This window comes from Lactuca serriola, chromosome 6 (genome assembly GCF_051521515.1).
Source record: "Lactuca serriola cultivar US96UC23 chromosome 6, Lser_US96UC23_V15, whole genome shotgun sequence".
In the NCBI taxonomy this organism is placed as follows: Eukaryota; Viridiplantae; Streptophyta; class Magnoliopsida; order Asterales; family Asteraceae; genus Lactuca; species Lactuca serriola.
In genome coordinates this window covers 4,553,996-4,574,838 of record NC_136413.1, presented here as the reverse complement: position 1 = coordinate 4,574,838, position 20,843 = coordinate 4,553,996, and the positions used below count along the sequence as shown (strand labels likewise).

The window sequence follows — 20,843 nt, the reverse complement described above, 5'->3', positions numbered from 1 at the left end:
ATGTTAGAACAACATGTTGGTGATAGGCTATGGATCTTCTGGAATTACATGATAGAATTGTCTGATTATATGATGTCTGATAGTCGAGGTCTTCCTTATATGAAATTGACATCATTACTGTAGTTGCTTAGTGTATGCATCATAGTTGTACATAACTAAGATTCTATAGACTGAGAATATGTGGTTTAGCCTTATTTCCTATTCTTATTTAACGAAGGTCTTAGGGTAGAATCAAGTATTCAACTGTCTATAGGATCGAGTGTTATGTATGATTAGGATACATGAGTGTTGTAGGGTTAGTGGAAGTTTGATAAGTGAGTGCAGTTCATGGTCGGATAGTGCGTGGGTTGGTTAGCCACTCTTGAGATAGTGAGGTTAGGACGAAGGTGTATCCGAGATGCTAGGAGTTAGCGATCAAGAATTTCTTATGAGGACCTGCCTTATTTTTATTATGTCTTAGTACCAGTCGTCTCCGTTGCTCAAATGTTGCTTGCTTTGTGCTTTGTGGGCTCACATTGATGTGAGATAATTATCGAATGAATACATTAAGTTACATGCTATGGAGGTTATATAATCTTAGAGTGAAGGATTTAGAACTATTGCATAGCTCTCATTTGAGTCTAACCGTTGTAGGGTTGGGTCCTTTAGTCGAAGGATTATTTAAGTTTTGTTGCATGTAATTGTATTCATGAAGTGATTAGTTGACATTGATTGGAGCCCTTCAGCAGCTAATGGCAGGGGGTGGGGGAAAACCTATGAGAACCTAGGAAGTATTTTAGTGCGGTTGTTTCGCTGTTGAGCACGTATCGGGAGTATATTTTTGGAGTAGGTCTTAGAGAACCTAAGATGATTCTTGAGGAAAGTATGGATAGGTGTGGAAGGTAGTATTGGGCCTATACTACTAGAAGCACATGATTCATACTCAACTCGAGGATAGTTTCGGGGATTCTAAGGGATGATCAGGAGAGATAGCATGGTTTGATACCATGATTTGTGGCAGTAGTTCCGTATCTGTCGATCTTGTGGTTATGGTTACTCAGGCTTGAGGATGGGTCTAGTAGTTGTGTAGGGCCCCAGTGGCGATATCGGTCTAGGTTAAGTGGTGCAGACCTAGATAAGTTTGTTGGTTTTGAAGTCTCGAGGGTTTTACTCGAGACCTTGCTTTCGAGTCGCGGGACTCAAGAATGGAACAACCATTATGATCGACTTGGGAATTGCAGTTGGGAGTAGAATGGTTGATTGATATTTTGGTATGTCGCTATTTATGGTGGGTATTTTCCCTTTCGGTTTTCCGAGTTCGGGGATTGTGACCCTCAATTTGGGATGTAAGCCCAGCTTGGGGTCTGTTGGTCGCAAGGTTTGGCGACGGTATGTCAGTGCAGGAGTGCGCAGGTGGATTAATATGTTATGGATGCTTTGTGATGTGATTAAGGGTCTGTGTTATTGGGTTATAGCAAGACCAGTATCGGATTGTCGGTTGGGATTGCAGTTAAGGGGGACGCGTTTTGGATCGTAAGTCGGGAATTGCTAATGTTTTGTGTGAAATCCCTAATGTTGAAATGGTTATGATTGGAAATTTCTGAGGTCTTCAGCTGAAATTCAGGATTCTCTTAGGATTGGTTTGATCCCTATCGGGAAGGTCATCCTGCATGTGTTATACATTCCAAGATCAGAAATGGTTGTACCTAGTTGAGCCAGTTGAGTTATGGTTTGGTTTCAACACTAGTGGGTGGTAGTTCGAACCCTAAGTGGGGGAGAACTGGGCATCCTGTTTGGAGGGTCATCGATCTGTTCGAGTTCGTGATGTTGGAAGAATGGCTCATAGTATCTTTATTTTTTATTTTTGTCAAGATTAAAGTATTTTTGCTTGAATATTTTAAATTGAATTTCTTGAGACACAGAGACTATAAAGATTAATCCATAAAAATAACCATGCACAATCAACCAAAACATCCACCAAATTCTAATTTGATTCCATTCCCTAATTTTCTGACAATCGGAGTCTAAATTCCATGTATTAATTTTTTAATTCATGAGCAAGGTAAGTAATAGTAAACTAAAAAGGTTTAGTACATAATCCGGCTCACATGGACGATTTTCATTACTCTTTGCTCTTTATTGTATTTGTACCTACTCTACGTAACAACTCAATTGTTTTTTCTTCCTCTTTCCTTTCTCTCTGGATTCACCGAAAGGTAGCACATCTTGATTGATTTCTATCTTTTCGGTGCACTATTTACCGTTATCCCAGCCTAAAGGTTATGAACGAAATATAATAATGTATAATTTGTCATTGGGTCCTTTTGTCACTCATTCTATATGCCACATACAAGTCATGTGGCGTATTTATTGCATATTCCAGTCGATATAATATATCGTTTATTTTAGAAAAATATCACAAAATATTGACGAAGTTTTATATTTATTTCAACCTAGCATCTCAAACTTTTTAATAATTTTTTATCACTCAGGCTTTAATTTTTATTGTTGTTATGAAAGCAATTAAGGAAAAGTAATGAAACTACAAAAACAAAAACAAAAACAAAAACAAAAACAAAAAATAAATAAATAAATAAATAATAATAATAATAATAAGAATAGAAAAAATATGGTTTGGATGATGTGACCTACGTCTACAAGCAGAAACCAGAGAACTTTATTATTATTATGTTGTTTTTAAAGTGATTACTTTGGAAATGCATGTCTCGGTGAAGAAAAAAGTATAGTTGACATGATTTTTTGCACGGGAATCTGGTATATATAAAGATTCAGGAATGACAGTTTTTTCGGGAGGCACTCTCAAACAAAGCGAGATTGTTGATTACATCCGTCAATTCTTTTTTATTTGGTATGCTAATAGAAATACAAAATGTAATATAGATAGACTTACTTGGTTTTAAAAACCCTTGAACTCTTTGAAATTAAGTTCTAGCTTTTTGCTAGTTTGGTTTTCTTTTCGTTTTATATATGGTTTGCTATTTCTAAAAAAAACATTGGAATCTGTAGCTATAAATATTTATAACCATAAGACATAAACTCTAACAACTTCATGGTCCGAACTCATATACATCTAAACATGGAATAACTAAACAAGTTGCTTATCCCTTCAAAATCATCGGTCATGTTTATACACATTGTCATGGGGCGGATTACTTATCCGGATCATTAAATTCCAAGTCACGCTCTAGCAATTTCATTTATACAAAATTAAGTAATTTGTAAATTGTATTTTGTTAGTCTGGTAACTTGATAATGACGTGCGCTTGGCATGATAGTGACGTGAGACATATAGTTGGAAGCAATTAAATCAAATGATAATCAACAGGGGCGGTCCTGAGGAATTAAATATTCTCAAAGGTCCGGAACCAACAAGGAAAAAATAGCCCTTTTCGTTATTATATGTTATCATTTTTAAATAAAAATATATAATAAAAAGAATTTGGTTTTTTGCATTGTCCACTTTACTCTCCTCAACGCCCCATGATAACCAAGTTCTAGACAAATACCTTAGTTTTTTAAGAGGTTTAACCACTAAAGTTCACACAAAATGTAGTTTTAAAGAAAATATTTGGATTAATTTATCCGGTATTAAAACATAATAAGTTGATAGGTTAATTTTTAATGTTTGTGAAAATCTATTTGTGTAAAATGAAACAAAAAAAAAACACTTATGTTTTGTTGATTTTTTTAATTCAGTTTATAGTTTGTAATTTATAATAATATTTTAATATAAAGTTAATGTCAATAACATTAAAAAATATATATATTATAATTCTAATATTGTTTATGAACTATTTGAATGGCATTAAACAGAAACCACTAAAAAAATTTATAGAAATAACCTTCTATTAATTAATAGACGAAGAATCATCTAAATTAAATCACATACAAAAATGAGAAACAGAATGTATATATAATAACCGATAAATAAGAATCATTATAATACAAATATTACATTTATATTACTACGTATTACATTGTGAGAAGGGTTAACTATTGAAACGGGTGCATGTATAATTGTGTATTACTTGATAAGAATCGATATATTATAATACTAACCAATTACCGAGAGTTGATGATGTAAGGGGTCGTTTTAGTCCGACGAACTTGTCATGTTTGTTTTAAAAGGTCGTTCAATTATTATGTTTTTGTACATTAACGGAATGGAGTCTAAGTTTACCGCTTAAAACGTTATTATTTAACTTGATATTGGGTAAGCTGGTAGAATGTGTGCCATGGTTGCTTAGATGGTTCCATGTCATTAAATGAAATGGCAACGTGTAGTTCAGTCACATTTGCTTGGATCTAAATTAGAGAGGCTTGTACTTGTATTGGTTCACTTTCATTCTCGTCCTCCCGGCTCAAGAAAAACCCTTGCTCCCGTAATCCTCTCAATGACAATATTCGTCTGGATCAAAGTTCATTTTCAAAGTGTGTTCATCAACAAACTTTTTTGCTACTCTAATGGTATATAACAGGTGTTTGAGAATATCGATTTTGTTGATATGTCTCATAAGGAATTTGTTGGTTTTCTTGAATGATTCATACAATAGAAGTGTTAGAAGCTTTTTTATTATATGCCAGATTTAGAAATTCCAGAACGTTTAGGTAGCATTTGGCACAAGAACTCGATGGAACTGAATTGAAAATGATGTGACTTGACTGAACTGAACAAAATATTGATGTAATATTTGGTATGACTAGGACAGAACAAGACATGACAATTAATCTACCAGATTATCCTTCCGAACATATTGATAACAATTACAAGTAAATACTTCATATTATATAACAATAATTAAATTTTATTCATAAATTTTATATATATATATATATATATATATATATATATATATATATAAAATAGAAAATCACAAGAAGATTGTAGCAGTGCAACAACGGCAAAAGCAATTTTGGTGGTTTGGATATTTTCATAATCACAAAAGTGGAGATTTTTTTTTTTCTATTAATGTAACAGTGGAAGGTTTTGGTTTTTTATTTATCTAAAAAAATAAAAAATAAAAATTCATAATAAAAGGTGTTAGATGGTACGGATAGAATAGGACAAGAGGTGAAATTTGAAGGTATTTTAGTCTAAATGATTTAGTCCAACTTTGTTGCATGTTTTTAGTGGGACTAAAATTTGGTAAGTGAGTCTCATTTGACTTGTTATTGTTTCATGTTGTTCTAGTTCTGTCATTGCCAGACACTACTTACAAATAATTTTGTTTTGTCCTATCATGTCCAGTTCTACGTACCAAATGCTATCTTAAAATTGATTTCTAATGAACTTCAATAGCAAGAGTTCATTTTTTTAATTTTTTTCTTGAAAAGTGGAATATATTAATTTAATTGACATTGATGATCAGTATGAAGTACAACTGTCGGTGTGCATGGACCATTTTGGTATTAATCTGCAGGTATTCTCTAATGGACTAAGTAAGGAAAATGGAAATGAGGACAACTGTTCTATTAGATCAAACATGTCAATGGAAATGGAAGATGGTATTAACATAACTGATTTCTTGAGTACAATGAAGAGCAACATGGAATGAGCAACCTATGATGGGGTATGTTGGGAAAGTGGAAATGAAGATGCCACGGAAGTTGAAAACCCACAAGATTATGAAGATGATAATGTCCCAAATCTAAAATGTAAAGCAATGTTCAATAAAGACATACCTTGGAAAAAGCAGTTGTCAATTCTAGGTATGATGTTTACCAATCCTAAATAATTGAAATTCATGCTTTGTAATTATGTTGTAGCCAATGGTTATCAATTGTGCTATGAAAAAAAAATAACAGTAAAAGATTATTGGTTAAGTTTTGTGACGGTGAATGCATATTTAAACTCTAGTCTTAATAGATGAGTAAGGAGCATTCATTCCAAATCAAGTCCTTTTTTAATGAGCATAATTATACTAGGAATTTTAAATTGGGGTCGATTGTTAATTATAGATAGTTTGGTAGTCATTTCACTAAGGAAGTTCTTAAGAATGAAAAATTCAATGTTAGGATGCTAAATCAAGTCCCTTTTTAATGAGCATAATTATGCTAGGAATAAAGATAATTACAATAGCTTGGGATGTGATATGTGTAGAAAATAAAGATAATTACAAATGGTTTATATTGTGCAGCCATATAGATGAACATTTAAAAGTACTCAATAGAAAGTTTGAATGGAAGTATAATGTGGCCCCTAACAGACTATATACCACCATTGCCACCACTAAAAATGAAATTGCCAGGAAGACCTACTATTAAGAGGAAGAGGAACATTCAAACATTAGTGGATCACACAAAGTGTCAAAGGTAGGAAAAATGATTGCATGTGGTGCCCATCATAAGGTAGGGCACAAAAAGTCGACTTGTGATGCAGTGGCAAGGCCCCCAAAAATACAACTAAAAAAAGAAAGGTACAAGATAAAGGTAGTCGCAGCAGGAAAAAAAAGGAAGGATCAAGATGAAGGTAGTAGTGGCATGAAAAAAAGAAGAAGGGTCAAGATGAAGGTTGTAGTGGAATGAAAAAAAAAAAAAGAAGAAGAAGAAGAAGAAGAAGGTTCAAGATGAAGGTGGTAGTGGTATGAAAAAGAAGACGACTCAAGATGAAAGTGGTAGTGGCATGAAAAAAAAACAAAGGAAAACAACAAGTTACATTGAATCTAATGGAAAATCAGAGAGGGTAATAATGAAAAGTTGGCAAAAAGGTCTAAAGAAAAAATGGTGAAGGTGATAACCCATCCAAACTAATAGACTTAGATTAGGTTTTCTATGGTGAGGGAATATGAGAGTTCTTTATTTATGTACTAGTTCTAAACATGTTTAGATGTGTTTGTTTTATGTTGTCATGGTTACTCTTGCACAATATCATTTATGGTCTTGTTTTGTTTGTAAGTATGTAATTTAAACAACAGTTGAAAAATATAATAGTGTACTTTGTATGTTGACAATTACTCCTAATGACTCAAAATAAGATTGTACTGTGAATGGTACCCTTACCTGGTAAACACCTCAAAACCAATGGACTTGGATTAAGTTTGTACACATTGTACTTTGATCAAATAACCAAAAGTACAATATAATATGAACATTTTGTGGTCTTAAATATGTTTCTCAAAATGGCAATGTACTTTAAAGACGAAATGTGGCAGTGTAATTCAATAGTATTCAAGATAATTAACATAATGTTTCTCAAAATGGCAATGTACTTCAAGAAATTGAGGTCAAAAATGTCTCTCCGAATGTCATTACATGCACTGCTTTGATCAAAGCATAAAGTGGTTCTTGAAATATTTGAAAAAAAATTATGGTTGAGAGAGATTTATGCCAAATATTTTCACTTACATAAATATTTAAAAATGTACTTTCAACAAAAAAAATCATACATTCAGTTATACATAAACACTTATACAAAAACAAACAATCAAATGACAATGTAATATTACAATATATATATATATATATATATATATATATATATATATATATATCATTACTATTCAAGAACATTAACATTACAACCACCTCTTTTGGGTACAATAAATTGGTTTGTGTACAATAATCGGGGTAATCAATACCCCCAAAACACCATTGCAATAGTCTAATCCCAAAAAACCAACAAAACCCCCAAAATATCACAACTAAACCCCTAAATTAACCAACATTACAAACTAAACCACCATTACCACCGAATCAACAGAAACCCAACAAACACTATTACTTAATACAACATCCACGAAACAATTTCAGTAGAGCACATAGCCACACTACTTCCAAGATTGACTCATTCAGCTTACAATAGAACCTACCTCAAGAATCACAATCCACAAACTGAAATTAAACATCTTCTACACCACCATCACCTGGTCCCTTAGTATCATTAGCCTCTAGTTGGTTGATGTCGTTTCTCATATTTTCCATTTCCACTTGCATCTCCATAGCCAAGAGCTCGTTTTCAATGGAGATATCCAACTCCAAGGTGTGGAAACCATCATAAGAAAAGCTACCGGATGAAGACATGTTCATTAGGTTCTTTCACACTTAAAGTATCAGTTTTAAACTCCATGCTTTCACACTTAAAGTATCAAATTTCATAACTAACTTATCTTTGTTTGTATTTTCAGAATTTTGGTGTTTTAAATTTCTAACTTTTTCTTTTTCAATTTATAGTGACATTAGGTTTTCAAAAACTTGGGACTGATTTCAGACTCGAGACGTATGTATTCTTTTCTTAAAGTAGTGTTATTTAGCTATTGACAATCATATAATGTTTTCTAAAAGGCATCTAGACACAAGCGAAAAAGCTAAAAATGAAAAATTAAAGATGCTTTAATACATTCTCAAAAAGGAATTATGGATAAGCTTTTTAAACCGTTGAGTTCTTGTAATTTAAATTAACATGAAACTAATTCAAATGACGAAAATACTACATTACGTTGTTGATTGTTACCAAACGTTTTTATTGCATATAACATCTTATTAACCATTTTTTGCTACGGTAGTTGCATCTATAGAGAGAAATTTTCAAGTAGGAAGTGGTTGAAGAATTATTTAAGGACTTTAATATTACAAGAAATGTTGAATGGTTTGACAATATTATATATTGAGAAATATATGTTAGATAAAGTTGATCTTAAGTATTAACAATGACTTTGCATCTAAAAAAGCTATAAGTATTTTTCTTTAAACCAATTGTTTTTTAAATGTGGTGGCTATATGTGTGTTATTATTTATTAATAATATTATTAATAAATTTTGTAAATGATGTCTAAATTGCCGAATCTTTGTTATACTTATGACTTATAGGGCCCTTTTTCTTCTCGCACCGGGCTTAAAATATGTTTAGGTCAGCCCTACACACACGTCTGATATAATGTGTATCTATAAGGAATATTTAAGTACATTACATCAAGCCAAGGAAAGAGTATTGTTTTAGTACTAAAAATCTTATTAACTTATTAAGAACCAGACCTAAGTGGTTCCCAGGGGTCCGGGACACTATTCTGTTTCTATCCGTTAATAATAATAATAATAATAATAATAATAATAATAATGTTTTTTATCTTTAAAAATTAGCGTAACTACTATATACTAGGATGGAATTTTTTTTGTACCACTACTATTGAAAATTTATGCATCCGCCATTAAAAACTTAATAAATTAATTATGCAGTAACTCAACGAGGAAAAGTGAAGGGTAAATTACACCAATCGTCCCTCGACCAGGTGCTGAAAAGCACGTTTAGTCCCTATTTTTAAAATTAACTCGGACCGTCCCTATATTTTATTTTTCTTACACGCTTAGTCCCTATTTACATGAAATAACTTTTTTGCCCTTAATAATTTCTTTTGCTTTTTCTTTTATATCATTAACAAATTTAAATTAATAAAAATATAAACCAAAAGTCCCCACACCCCAATCCAACCCTCCCTTCCTACTTCTCTTTCCGTTTTCCTTCTACATTGCCTGGAAACCAGAACCACCATCCACCACCACCGACTACCACCAAAAGCCACATTCCACCACCACCGGAATCCACCAAATAGCATCGCTTCTCTCCGTCCCTCTCACTGTCTCTCATGGAGCTTTCTAGTTTTCTCTATTTCATATCCTCTCTATAATCTCTATCACCTCCATCACTTCCCTATCCTCTTCCTCAAATCTGGCACCACCACCTATCACCTCCACCACCTCCTGAAACTTGTAATCAAAATCAAACCCCCAAAGTTAAAATCAAACATAAATGTGACAGTGGAGCTCGAACTGAAACCTGTGGTGGTTGTTCGGAAACCTAGCAACGACAATCTTAGATTTAAGACCCTAGGTAGAAGTGGTTTTCACGATAAGGCAGACGGAGTAGTTCCCGACGGTTTCTTTCACGATCCACACCCTTTGATGATGTAATTAATGATCTTAAACTGCTGATTCAAAACCCTTGACAGTTTGAAACCCACCTTACATAGATCTTAGAGGCAGTGGTTCTGAAACATTAACCAACATTGATGGCGACACAGATTTCACGAAGTGCTAGCCGATGGAGAATGTGTTTGACCTACCTGGTTCCCTTTATCGGAAAGATCTTCACCAACCCTTTATGGTTTGATCATCTTCTATGTCGTCGCTGCCTGTAAACCCTCTCAATTGCCAAAAAGATCTCGATCGATCTCTGTTTTTTGTCTATGGATTTAATTTTTTTGTGTTTCATATTAAGATCGGGGAGAGAGAGAGAAAGAGACGGGTGGGTTATGGTTCATCAATGGTGGTAGGCGGTGGTCCGATGACTCTCTTCTCTGATGGTAGCTTAGGGAAAAGAGGGTTTAAAGGGAAGGGGGTTAAGATAAGGTGGGTTTTTTTTATTTTCTTTTGTATTTTATAAATAATTATAAGAAAGAAAAATAATTCAAAATAATAATAATAAGGGCATAACAGTCATTTCATGTCTCACAAAGGATGGAACATGCAAAGTTAAACTAACGAGGGATGACATGTGCAACTTTCAACCAATCGAGGGACGGTCCGAGTTAATTTTTGAAAATTGGGACTAAACGTGCTTTTCGGCACCTGCTCGAGGGACGATTGGTGTAATTTAACCAAAAGTGAAAGACAAAAAGAGACAAAGAGAAAAGACAAGAAAGGGAAATATAGTTAGTTTTAAGTGATTACACAGATTACCCAACAAACTATTTAGTTTCCAAAAAAATTACGACGGATTAATAACACATAAGGACTTTAAATTTATTAAAATCCGTGTGTAAGCGTATTACAGAATTCGTAGTTAATCGTTCATCGAACTGCTTCAAATGTACTTAAAAGTTGGTTATTAGAATTTGTGGGAGATCTGTTGCCATTTAGTCCGTCGTTGGTGTGCACTACGTAGTTTTGTTGTAGTGAAATTTACAGAAAAGTAAAATGTTTTATAATAATGAAACAAAAAATTGAAAGTTTAGTGGTTAGCTAACGTATGTATATGAAACAAAAATAAAACTTAGTTACTATCGACCCTTTATAGTTTATCAAAAATAATGTGAGACAGAGAATCTTTCGTCAAACCAACTGTATTTGATAGATGATGGTTCATAGCCGATGTTGTGCATGGATGCTCTCGATATACTTGAGCTCCTATCAAAAGTTATGGTAGTTTAGATTTGTCATATTTCCGATGCGTTTGGTGTTACTAACATATCCATGAATGATTCAATCAGTTGCTCCATTTACTCTCATTTGTTTATAGTTATAAGACTACCTGCCCTTAATTATAGATTTACATAATAAATCCCACATGGATCTCTATAAATTTTTTATTCCTCTAAATTAGAAAAAGAAAAGTTGATGAAGAAAAGCTATCATGAAGCATTACATTCAGCATCTTTATCGATCTATAAATACCATTAGACACTTCAATGGTTTTCACACCACAAAACTAGCGAATTCTTCCTTATACTCAAAGTAATTAAGCTAGTTTTCATTTCGCATCCCAATATCTTTCATCAAAATGGCTTCAAGTGCTTTGAGAACAACTGCCTTTCTTGTAACTCTCAACCTTATCTTCTTCACTTTGGTAAGTTCAGAGCCATTACCAGAAGCCAGTTGTGCTATAAATGGCCTCAAGTTGGGTGTGTGTGCCAATGTCCTCAACGACTTGGTGCATGGCATCATTGCAGGAACCCCATCACCCTCCCCTTGCTGTGACCTCTTATTCGGCCTTGTTGAACTTGAGGCAGCAGCATGCATTTGCAAGGCCATTAAAGCTAATGTATTGGGTGTTAACCTCAATGCATCAGCCTCCATGAGCTTGTTGCTTAACCATTGTGGAAAGGAGGTCCCTTCTGGTTTCGAATGTGCATAGAAATCAATGAAGAAGAAATTCATGTGTGTTTCCAATTTTTCATTGACATCCTTTCTCTTTTATTTTTGGTGTTATTTTGGAGTGTTATGTTTTGTTATCATGTTTCTTTAAATTTTAAAGGCTCGCCACCTTTGGGCGTAGCATTGTACTTTTAGATCCTGTCACAATCAATGTGATAGGACTTTTTTGTATTCCATTCATGAATAAAGATGCATGTTCTCTAGTCTTGATTTGTTATTGTATAATAATCGACAATCTTTTCAGTATACAAATCCCCTATTTGTATACACAGTGCAAGGATAATCTTAATCTTAACAATGTATCACAGTGCAAGGATATATATATATATATATATATATATATATATATATATATATATATATATATATATATATATATATATATATATATATATATATATATATATATATAAAGAAACCTTCTCTCCGGTGTCTAAACTTGTCGATGTGAGATTTGTATTTTGTCTTATTGTTAATTTAGGCTAGAAATTGTATCAGTTAGATATTAATAACATTTCCTATAGATGACTTTGGAAGAAGTGTATATGACATGTCCTATGGTATATTTTTATAAAAGATGATAAAAGGTTTGTAAGATTTCAAAGTCCCTTTATAAGCCTTAAATAATGAAAAGAGAAACTTAAACTTACCTGTGAGTTTGGATTTATTAAAGTAAGAAATGATTTTGCCTTGTCTACAAACAGTAAAATTTGTTTTTTTATGGTTTCATCTGTATGTTTAGATAATATTTTTCTTAGTGATAATAATATTGACCAAAGGACTGGTAGCCTAACGATTCCAAGTGTTAGGTGTCATTCGTTTTTTCGAAACGAAAATTCATAAAATCTACGGACCACCTCTGCAGTAGAAGAGGTGGATCAAACGACAACAGCCTGTAATAATAAGAAACATGTTTGTCTTTTAACATCTGCAGACTGCTGTCACTACAAGAATATGACTCTATAAAGACAAAAGATATAGTGACGACAAATGTCGTCGCCATAGAGGACCATATAGGGACGACAAGTCGTCACTATAGAGTTGACAAATTTAGTTTGACTGCCGACCCTAAAGCAACGACAAATCGTTTCCGTAGGTTGAGCGAAAAAAATAAAAAAAAATAAAAAATAAAAAAAAGACTTTGTAGGTATCCGAAAAACTGTAGGGACGGCATATCATCCCAAATATATATATATATATATATATATATATATATATATATATATATATATATATATATATATATATATATATATATATAATCTGGATACAAAGCAATGGGTCTAGTAACTTGTAAGATTCCTTGGGTATTAAAGGTTTTGAGAGATCTAAGTATGGATGTTTTGCCTCCTTTTGTGATAAACTGATAATAGATCTGCCATTCATGTGTTCATCTACACCTAGGCTATTTATTATCCATGAAAGAACCGTACTTTGAAATTCATGTACATTTTGGTTAACCAAAAAGTTGGATTTGGAATGTTGAAGAAGATGGTATATTTCACTTCAATATTTTGGTTGATGTGGATTATTTATTACATAGAAGAAAATACAAACTTTCTCATTACAAAATGGTGTGAAATCATAAATAGTCTCAACTGCTTGTTCAAAAGAGAAGATGATACATTATTAGTTATCAGTTCAAACACCAAATGCAAACAAATAGACACCCTCCACTTCCTCCTAGGGTTCTCCACCAAGCTCCACTCGAAGATTATCATATGGAAACACCTTTGGAGTCTATTCAACAACAGCAACAAAATAATAATAAATTAGTAGTTATTACAGATGAATAAAACTGTAATTCAAATCTGCTTATTATCACTTCATTTAGTTTCCATGTGTGGATAAAATGGGCTGAATGGATAATCATGTTAATGTTTGTGTGGATATAAAGATTGTTTTTTTTTTAACTGAATGTAGTGTCTGAATTGTCTTGAATCTTTAACAAATGACTATTTTACCCTCCTGTTAGAAATTATGATGAAGGGTAGTGGGGGTAATAATCCAGTTCTTAATAGATAAATTAATCATCCATCCACTTAGCCATATAAGAAGATATAATGTATCTATAAAGTTAAAAAAGAAAAGAAACAAACCTATACAATACATCATCTTGTATGTGTAAACATAGCGTCAAGTAGCAAATTTTGTCTACTTTAAACTATCTCCTAACTTATTTAACATATAATGCTATATTTTTTTTTTTTTTGAAAAATAATAGTTAGATTTATAGTTTTTATCTCTTATCTAGAATCACAAAAAGATTAGCAAGGTTAAGTGTGTTATTTGATTTCCTTAGTTTTATCTCTGTTAGAGCATATTTAGAAATCAAATATATATGGGTTAAATTCACTTCAATGGTTAAGTTTTTTTAGAACCCTAGAAAGGTTCTTGCAAGCCGAAAGTAAAAAAAAAAAAAAAAAAAGTGAAGAAAACACCAATTCACAAATATATGAACCCTATTCATGTATGTATTTACCCTTAAGTAATTTTATAATCACAATTCCATCCCTCACATTCATCTCACTTGTTTCAATACTTGCAAGAACTTGGTTCTTTTATGTGGTTATTATTCATTCAGCATATGATGTTTTCATGGATTTCTCCTTATTAAATAAGTAACAATATTTGGTATCAAGATCATGGGACTTACAAATGGTATCTTAGAAGCTTTGTCGTTCAAGGTAGCCATCAATCCAAGAGTTGCAAAAAATCCCAATCCACCACATAACCAACCAAGTGCTTCATACTGAAATCAACAGTAACTTGAATGAGTTCAATATCAAGAGAGAAATGAAGTTGATTCAAATTTTCCCCAAACAGGAAGCAAAACGAGGAAACATGGAATTTTACCTTTCCAACAGTGTCAGCTATGCGATCAATACAGGGTTCGGGGAATGCAGTTCCATTATCCCACATCAGCTCGTCATTTACAGGGAGCTGAAGCACACAATGAAATTGTTCAAGATTTTCTACAATCGTCTAATTCAGTACATAAGACCATCAAGTTCATATAAAATCGAAACTTTTTAACCAATTTTTATCCTATAATTTGGTTAATCTTCGTAACTGATCGCTAGGGTTTCGTTCTTTTTTTTTCTGAAGGTAACTTCAAAGCAATTTCCAACCACGACATCCAAATTTAACTTTGAACTGAAACTGAAATTGACTAATATGCTTGTGATCTGAGAAATGAGGGAAATGGAAATTACAACTTACCGGCTTATCGGGAACGATATGTTTGCCAACTGGTAAGCCCATACCGGAGCGGAGACGAAGAGAAGATGCGACAGAGCGGCCAACGACGCCGTTTCCACCCATAATCTGAGACGCCACATTCCTCAATCTTCCGGCCATTGTTATTTTGATCAGATTCTTCAAATTGATAGATGGCACAACGATGACTAATTTTGAGATCGGCTGACAAAGGGTGATTTGTTCATGTGAAAATTGGGGATTGTTATTGGGTATGGGTCGGACCCTCACAGCCAAGCCCATTTAAGCGTGTATATATCTAATTCTAGTAAAATACAGAAATGGTCCTTTGGTTATCATTAAGCAGCAGTTTTAATCCTTTTTTGTTACAATTTCATACTTAAATTTAGACTATATTACAATTTTGATCTCTAAAAATATGAAATTGACATTCTCATTCTTTTTATTTTTTTTACTTTTTTATTTTATTTAATTTCATACCAACGAGAACACCAAAAAAACCGAATTCAGCTCCACGTAAGATAGCCAAAGTACGGTTGAGCAAACAACATGATATATTTGCTCACATCCCGGGGGAAGGTCATAATTCGCAGGAACAGTTTATAGTCTTAATAAGAGGAGGTAGAGTGAAAGATTCGCCAGGTGTGAAATCCCATTGTATTCGAGGAGTCAAGGATTTGTTGGGAATTCCGGATCGAAGAAAAGGGAGATCAAAATATGGTGCAGAAAAACCAAAATAGAGATGAATGGAAGATGCCTCTGGAACTCTTTTTTCTCCAATTTAAAGTACGAAGTTATTGGCTCTAAGAAGGAAATTGCATCTTTTTTTTAAAGTCGAATGGCAAAGGATGCACATCAAATGGCAAGGGGTGCACGTAGGGTGGCTTTTGGTTTGCCAACTTGGAATGACTAATTAATAACGGATAGGCCTCTGAATAAGCATGTATTACTACATGATGATAAAACTCTACAAGTATTCAACAAACCATGAGTTGTTGGACACTTGGACTCACCTTAATCAAGTTTGTTCTCAACAGCCTCCCCACCTATTATTAGTTCCTTTTTAAGGCACTTGTTGGTATCATTGAAGATCTCGATAAATTAAGAAGAAGATTTTATGGGGAGATGAGGATACCAAATCAGCTATACATTGGGTGTCATGGTCAAGAGTTGTGGCAGCAAAAACTAATGGGGGTCTGGGTGTTGGTATATTAAGGACCCAGTATTTGGCATTCTTGACAAAATGGTGGTGGAAACTTAAAAACGGGGTTCTAATAGCTTATGAAAGACGTGCATAAACTGCATACACAATTTAAAAAAAAAAAAAAAAAAAAAAAAAAAAAAAAAAAAAGACAATCATAAGTATTTCAAAGGAAACGGCCAATGGAACTTGGTGTAATATTGCAAAAGCAAGCCACCATGACATATTTTCTATAACTGCCAATTCAAACACAAGTTTCTTGTTTTGGAAGGATAGATGGTGTGGACCTCTTACACTCCAAAAACGTTTTCCATGCCTTTATGCTTTGGAACAAAATAAAGTTTTGCTCGATCTCAGACAGATCACAACCACAGGCTTTACATGGAATTGGAAAACACAACATATGGTTGATGAGGTTGCAAATGATTTTTAGAGCTTATGCTCTTTACTTTGTGATGTTAATATGATTCCCGTTGCTAATGGTTTTCATTTCAACTGGAATTCGGATGGCAAATACACGGTGAGTACCTTAAAGAAGTTGCTAGAATCAAAAGCCCCTAAACCACACTCTGATGTGCAAATCAATTGGTTAAAGGTTATCCCACTGAAAATAAGATGCTTTATATGGAAAGTCTTGATGAATAGAATACCGGTGGCTACAAACTTGGAAGTAAGGGGCATAAAAGTAGAAACAGATATGTGCCCTCTATGTAATAAAGAGAAAGAGACATGTGATCACTTATTGATTAGATATGAAGTTGCTATAGAGGCTAGGTCATGGATCTTCAAATGGTGTGGCATCCTTCTCACCACGTTCAATAAGGTGACAGATTTCATCAGATTTGTGATAAGCTAGGGAACTTGTAAACTCAAGAAGGAAAAGATAAATGTAGTAATTTATGGACTGTTATGGTTCATATGAGTGGCAAGAAACAATAAGGTTTTCAAACAATTAAATATAAATCTTGCAAAAATTAAAGACGAGGTAGTCTCTCAAACATATACATGGTTCAAATATAGAAATTGTGATGTAAAAGTTAGGTGGATTGTTTGGAACATATCTCCATTTTGTTAAATACTATATTTTTATTTTCATCTTTGTACATGTAGCTTTTTATAATATATTTCATTTGCCATTTTCAAAGAAAAAAAAAATCAACGTTTGATTTATCAATCCTATAACTCTTATACCATGCAAATATTCGCAAATGGAATCCAATTTGATGACAAATCGAGATCGAGATTGTTGTAGAGCCACAAATGACAAATTCGTTAATGTATTGAAAAGAAGAACCGTTGTATTGCATATTGTACCAAAATACGATAACAAAATCTTCGATATAGGTTAAAATACGGAAACTACTACTAGTTAGGGGAATTTACAAAACCAACCCCGAGTAATGCAGAAATACCAAAACATACTCTTAAACATAAATAAAACATATGGCTCAATCAAATCAAGTCAACTCAAGTCAAGTCAAATGCCCAATTGGCTTTGCACCTCCAAGATTGTCTTAGCAGATTCTTGAAGCTGTTTTGCTTCATCTTCCGTCAGATGAATATTCGTCACCCCCAAGACGCCGCTCCTCCCCAACTGCGCCGGCAAACTCAGAAATGGCTCGCCGACACCATCACCATCAATGCCGTAAAACCCTTTAGCCAACACAGAAACAGGGTGAATGCTACGTTGATCCCTCAAGATGCTTCGAGCTAAACTAGCCACCGAATACCCAATTGCCCACGATGTGTATCCTTTCAACCTGATTACTTCATATGCACCTTCCACAACTTCTCTGTGAATCTTCTCAAGTGTATGCTTCTCATATGCGATTTGTTGCCTCTCTAAAAAGCTAAGTATCGGAACCCCTCCTACGCTTATGCTTGACCATAACGCCACCGATGAGTCTCCATGTTCTCCGATGATGTAAGCCTAAAATACCAGATGAGTGATCGAAATAGAAACGAGAAGCAAAATATGAAGTTTGATATGAAAATAACTCACCTGTACATCTTGAGCATTGAGATCTAGATGATCAGCAATGAGGAACCTGAATCGGGATGAATCGAGGTTAGTACCAGATCCGATAACTCGATTCGACGGAAACCCAGATAGCTTCCAAGCAACATAAGTCAAAACATCCACCGGATTCGAGACGATGAGCATGATAGTCTCCGGCGACCCTGCAGCCAACGGCGGGATCATTTTTGAGAACAGGGCGAGGTTTCTCTGTAACAAGTTAAGCCTAGACTCCCCCGGTATCTGTCGTGCACCGGCGGTGACGATGACAAGATCTGATGCGAGAGTGCTGGAATAATCAACGGAAGCGGAGATTTTCGTTCGTGGGAGGAAGGCGGCGGCGTGTTGGAGGTCTAGCATCTCTCCACGAAGCTTTTCGGCGTTGACGTCGACAAGTGCGATCTCGTCGGCGAGACCTTGGGTGAGGATGGTCTGTGCGATGGCCATACCAACGTTCCCGACACCAACGACGGAGATTTTGGTGCTCCGGCTGGTTGGTGATGGTGGCGATGCGCCTTGAATGGGCTTGAAGAACGATTGTGCTATGTCTAAACCATCTGGACCCAAGGTTGAAGATGATGCAGTTTTCTGCATTTTGTCGATCTAAAAATCCTCTTTTCTGTCTCTGTAAATGTGTATGATATTTTTGATTCTTGACTGAATTTGGATACGATGGAGTGTATTTATACTGCTTTCCTTGACTAATAAAGTTAATAATAATAATAATAATAATATATGCTTAAGTATTTATTATTTAAAATAAAAATATAAAATAATTGTTAATACTTTTAAACTTTATAAAGCGCTCATGGGGTGTAGGGACTAATGCTACGGTCGCACCGGATACTAACAACTTGCATGGCCGTATGTACGAATATATTTGCATAACGTACAAACTACAAACTTATCCAATCCAAATGTAATTTAAAGTTCGATGAGGTATACGTATAATGGTAGATTATAGGTTATATTGATAAAACAGATTTAACGGGTGAAGGTAAGAAATATTATTAAAGTATGAGAAATCAAATATCTTATTATTATTATTATTATTAATTGTTATATTTATTAGATTATGGCAACTTTCAAAATCAAGAAAGAATAGTAAAAGAAAAAATTAGTAGATTTGATCGTATCATTGTTTTATATGAATATAAATATAAATAGAAACAAAATATAGAGTGATATTTAATTTTTTTAAAAGGATTTATAATAGGAGAGTTGTTATTGGTGTTTTTTTATTAAAAAAGAAAAAAACTTATTTGTTTTTTTAAGAGAACAAGTTTTTTAAATTGCTTATTTATGGCCCCTTATTACGTAATTGTCCATTTCTAATTTGTATAAAACTATTGTTAAAAATAGCTCAAGCCAACAACTTGTCAATTAACAAGTTATTTGAAAAAATTTACGTTTGAAATTTGAAAAAACTCTATTAATAGTTTTTTCATATTTTAGAATTTATAATAGGAGAATATTTTATTGGTCACTTAGATTCAGTGTGTAGGGCATTTTATATGTGATTTATGCGGTACAAGCATGGATGCATGACTTTATTATGTCGGTAATACTAATAATAAGAATTAAAGTCTGATGAAATCAATAATAAATCTCTCAAAGAGATCCAAGTATCCAACAACTTGTAATTGGATGAAATTCGTATGAAAATTGACCGATTAAGAAAACTCATAATTTGTCGTCATGTGTGATGTTTTTGACCATTCGTAATCATTCTTGAGCCTAAAAAATGCAGTTGTTTGTTTTTTTTATTATCGGCAACATTTTTTTGATTCGATATAGTTAATTCATTAGGAATCTTGTTCTAGTCAATTCTGATCTTCTAGAGGTTAAGAAATAAAGTTTATCTTCACCTCCTTATAAATATTTTGTTTCCTTTGTTTGTTAAACAACTTTTCAATTATCAAGCAAGAATCTGTTTCAGAGTTATCTTTTAATTTTTTGAGACCATATAGCCATGTAATCCGATCGTATGGGCATCAACATGCATCTCTTGTACCAATGAGATATCATTCATTTATAGGTTTTAAATCATAATAGTGGTTTACATGTGTAGGTGAGTAGTTTTACAAAATGAGATATCATTCATTTGTAGGTTCTTAGGTTCTTATCAACTCATTTATAAAAAATTAAAAAAAAAAAAGCATTTTATTTTTTTTAGATTCTTCAAAAACATTGTTATAAAAAGACGTCCGAGTCAAAAAGATAAACCAAAATCAAATATAAAACCACTTAATATAAATTTAAGGCACAAACAATATTCAAATTTTCAAATTATTACAAACGTTATCAAGTTTTCTGTGATCATATTTTGTTGGATACAAAAAATTTATGAGTTTATGTGAACCGTTCCCTTATTACCTTATATTGTATACACACGTACAAATACTAATATTGAATTTTGTTTGATTGAATTTGACCCACTCTATCAACATTCTTTTCTAGAAACATAGTATGTTGTGTTTGTGTTTTATATTTACGTATTAATCAGGCCCGTCCTAAAGGGTGGACGATAGGGGTGACTGT

At 33.4% G+C, this 20,843-nt stretch overlaps 2 protein-coding genes across 2 annotated transcripts; both read right to left on the bottom strand.

Annotated features, from left to right (window-relative positions):
* Positions 1–13,364: 13,364 nt before the first annotated feature.
* Positions 13,365–15,353, bottom strand: LOC145058959 (NADH dehydrogenase ubiquinone 1 beta subcomplex subunit). Its single transcript, XM_079006835.1, has 4 exons — positions 15,088–15,353; positions 14,722–14,808; positions 14,522–14,617; positions 13,365–13,605 (listed from the first exon to the last, which is right to left on the bottom strand). The coding sequence occupies exons 1-4, from the start codon at positions 15,223–15,225 to the stop codon at positions 13,549–13,551; spliced, it is 378 nt and encodes a 125-aa protein (XP_078862961.1). The 5' UTR covers positions 15,226–15,353; the 3' UTR covers positions 13,365–13,548.
* A 2,210-nt stretch (positions 15,354–17,563) lies between these two features.
* LOC145058327 (L-lactate dehydrogenase A-like) lies at positions 17,564–18,965 on the bottom strand. Its single transcript, XM_079006248.1, has 2 exons — positions 18,288–18,965; positions 17,564–18,215 (listed from the first exon to the last, which is right to left on the bottom strand). The coding sequence occupies exons 1-2, from the start codon at positions 18,894–18,896 to the stop codon at positions 17,763–17,765; spliced, it is 1,062 nt and encodes a 353-aa protein (XP_078862374.1). The 5' UTR covers positions 18,897–18,965; the 3' UTR covers positions 17,564–17,762.
* Positions 18,966–20,843: the final 1,878 nt, after the last annotated feature.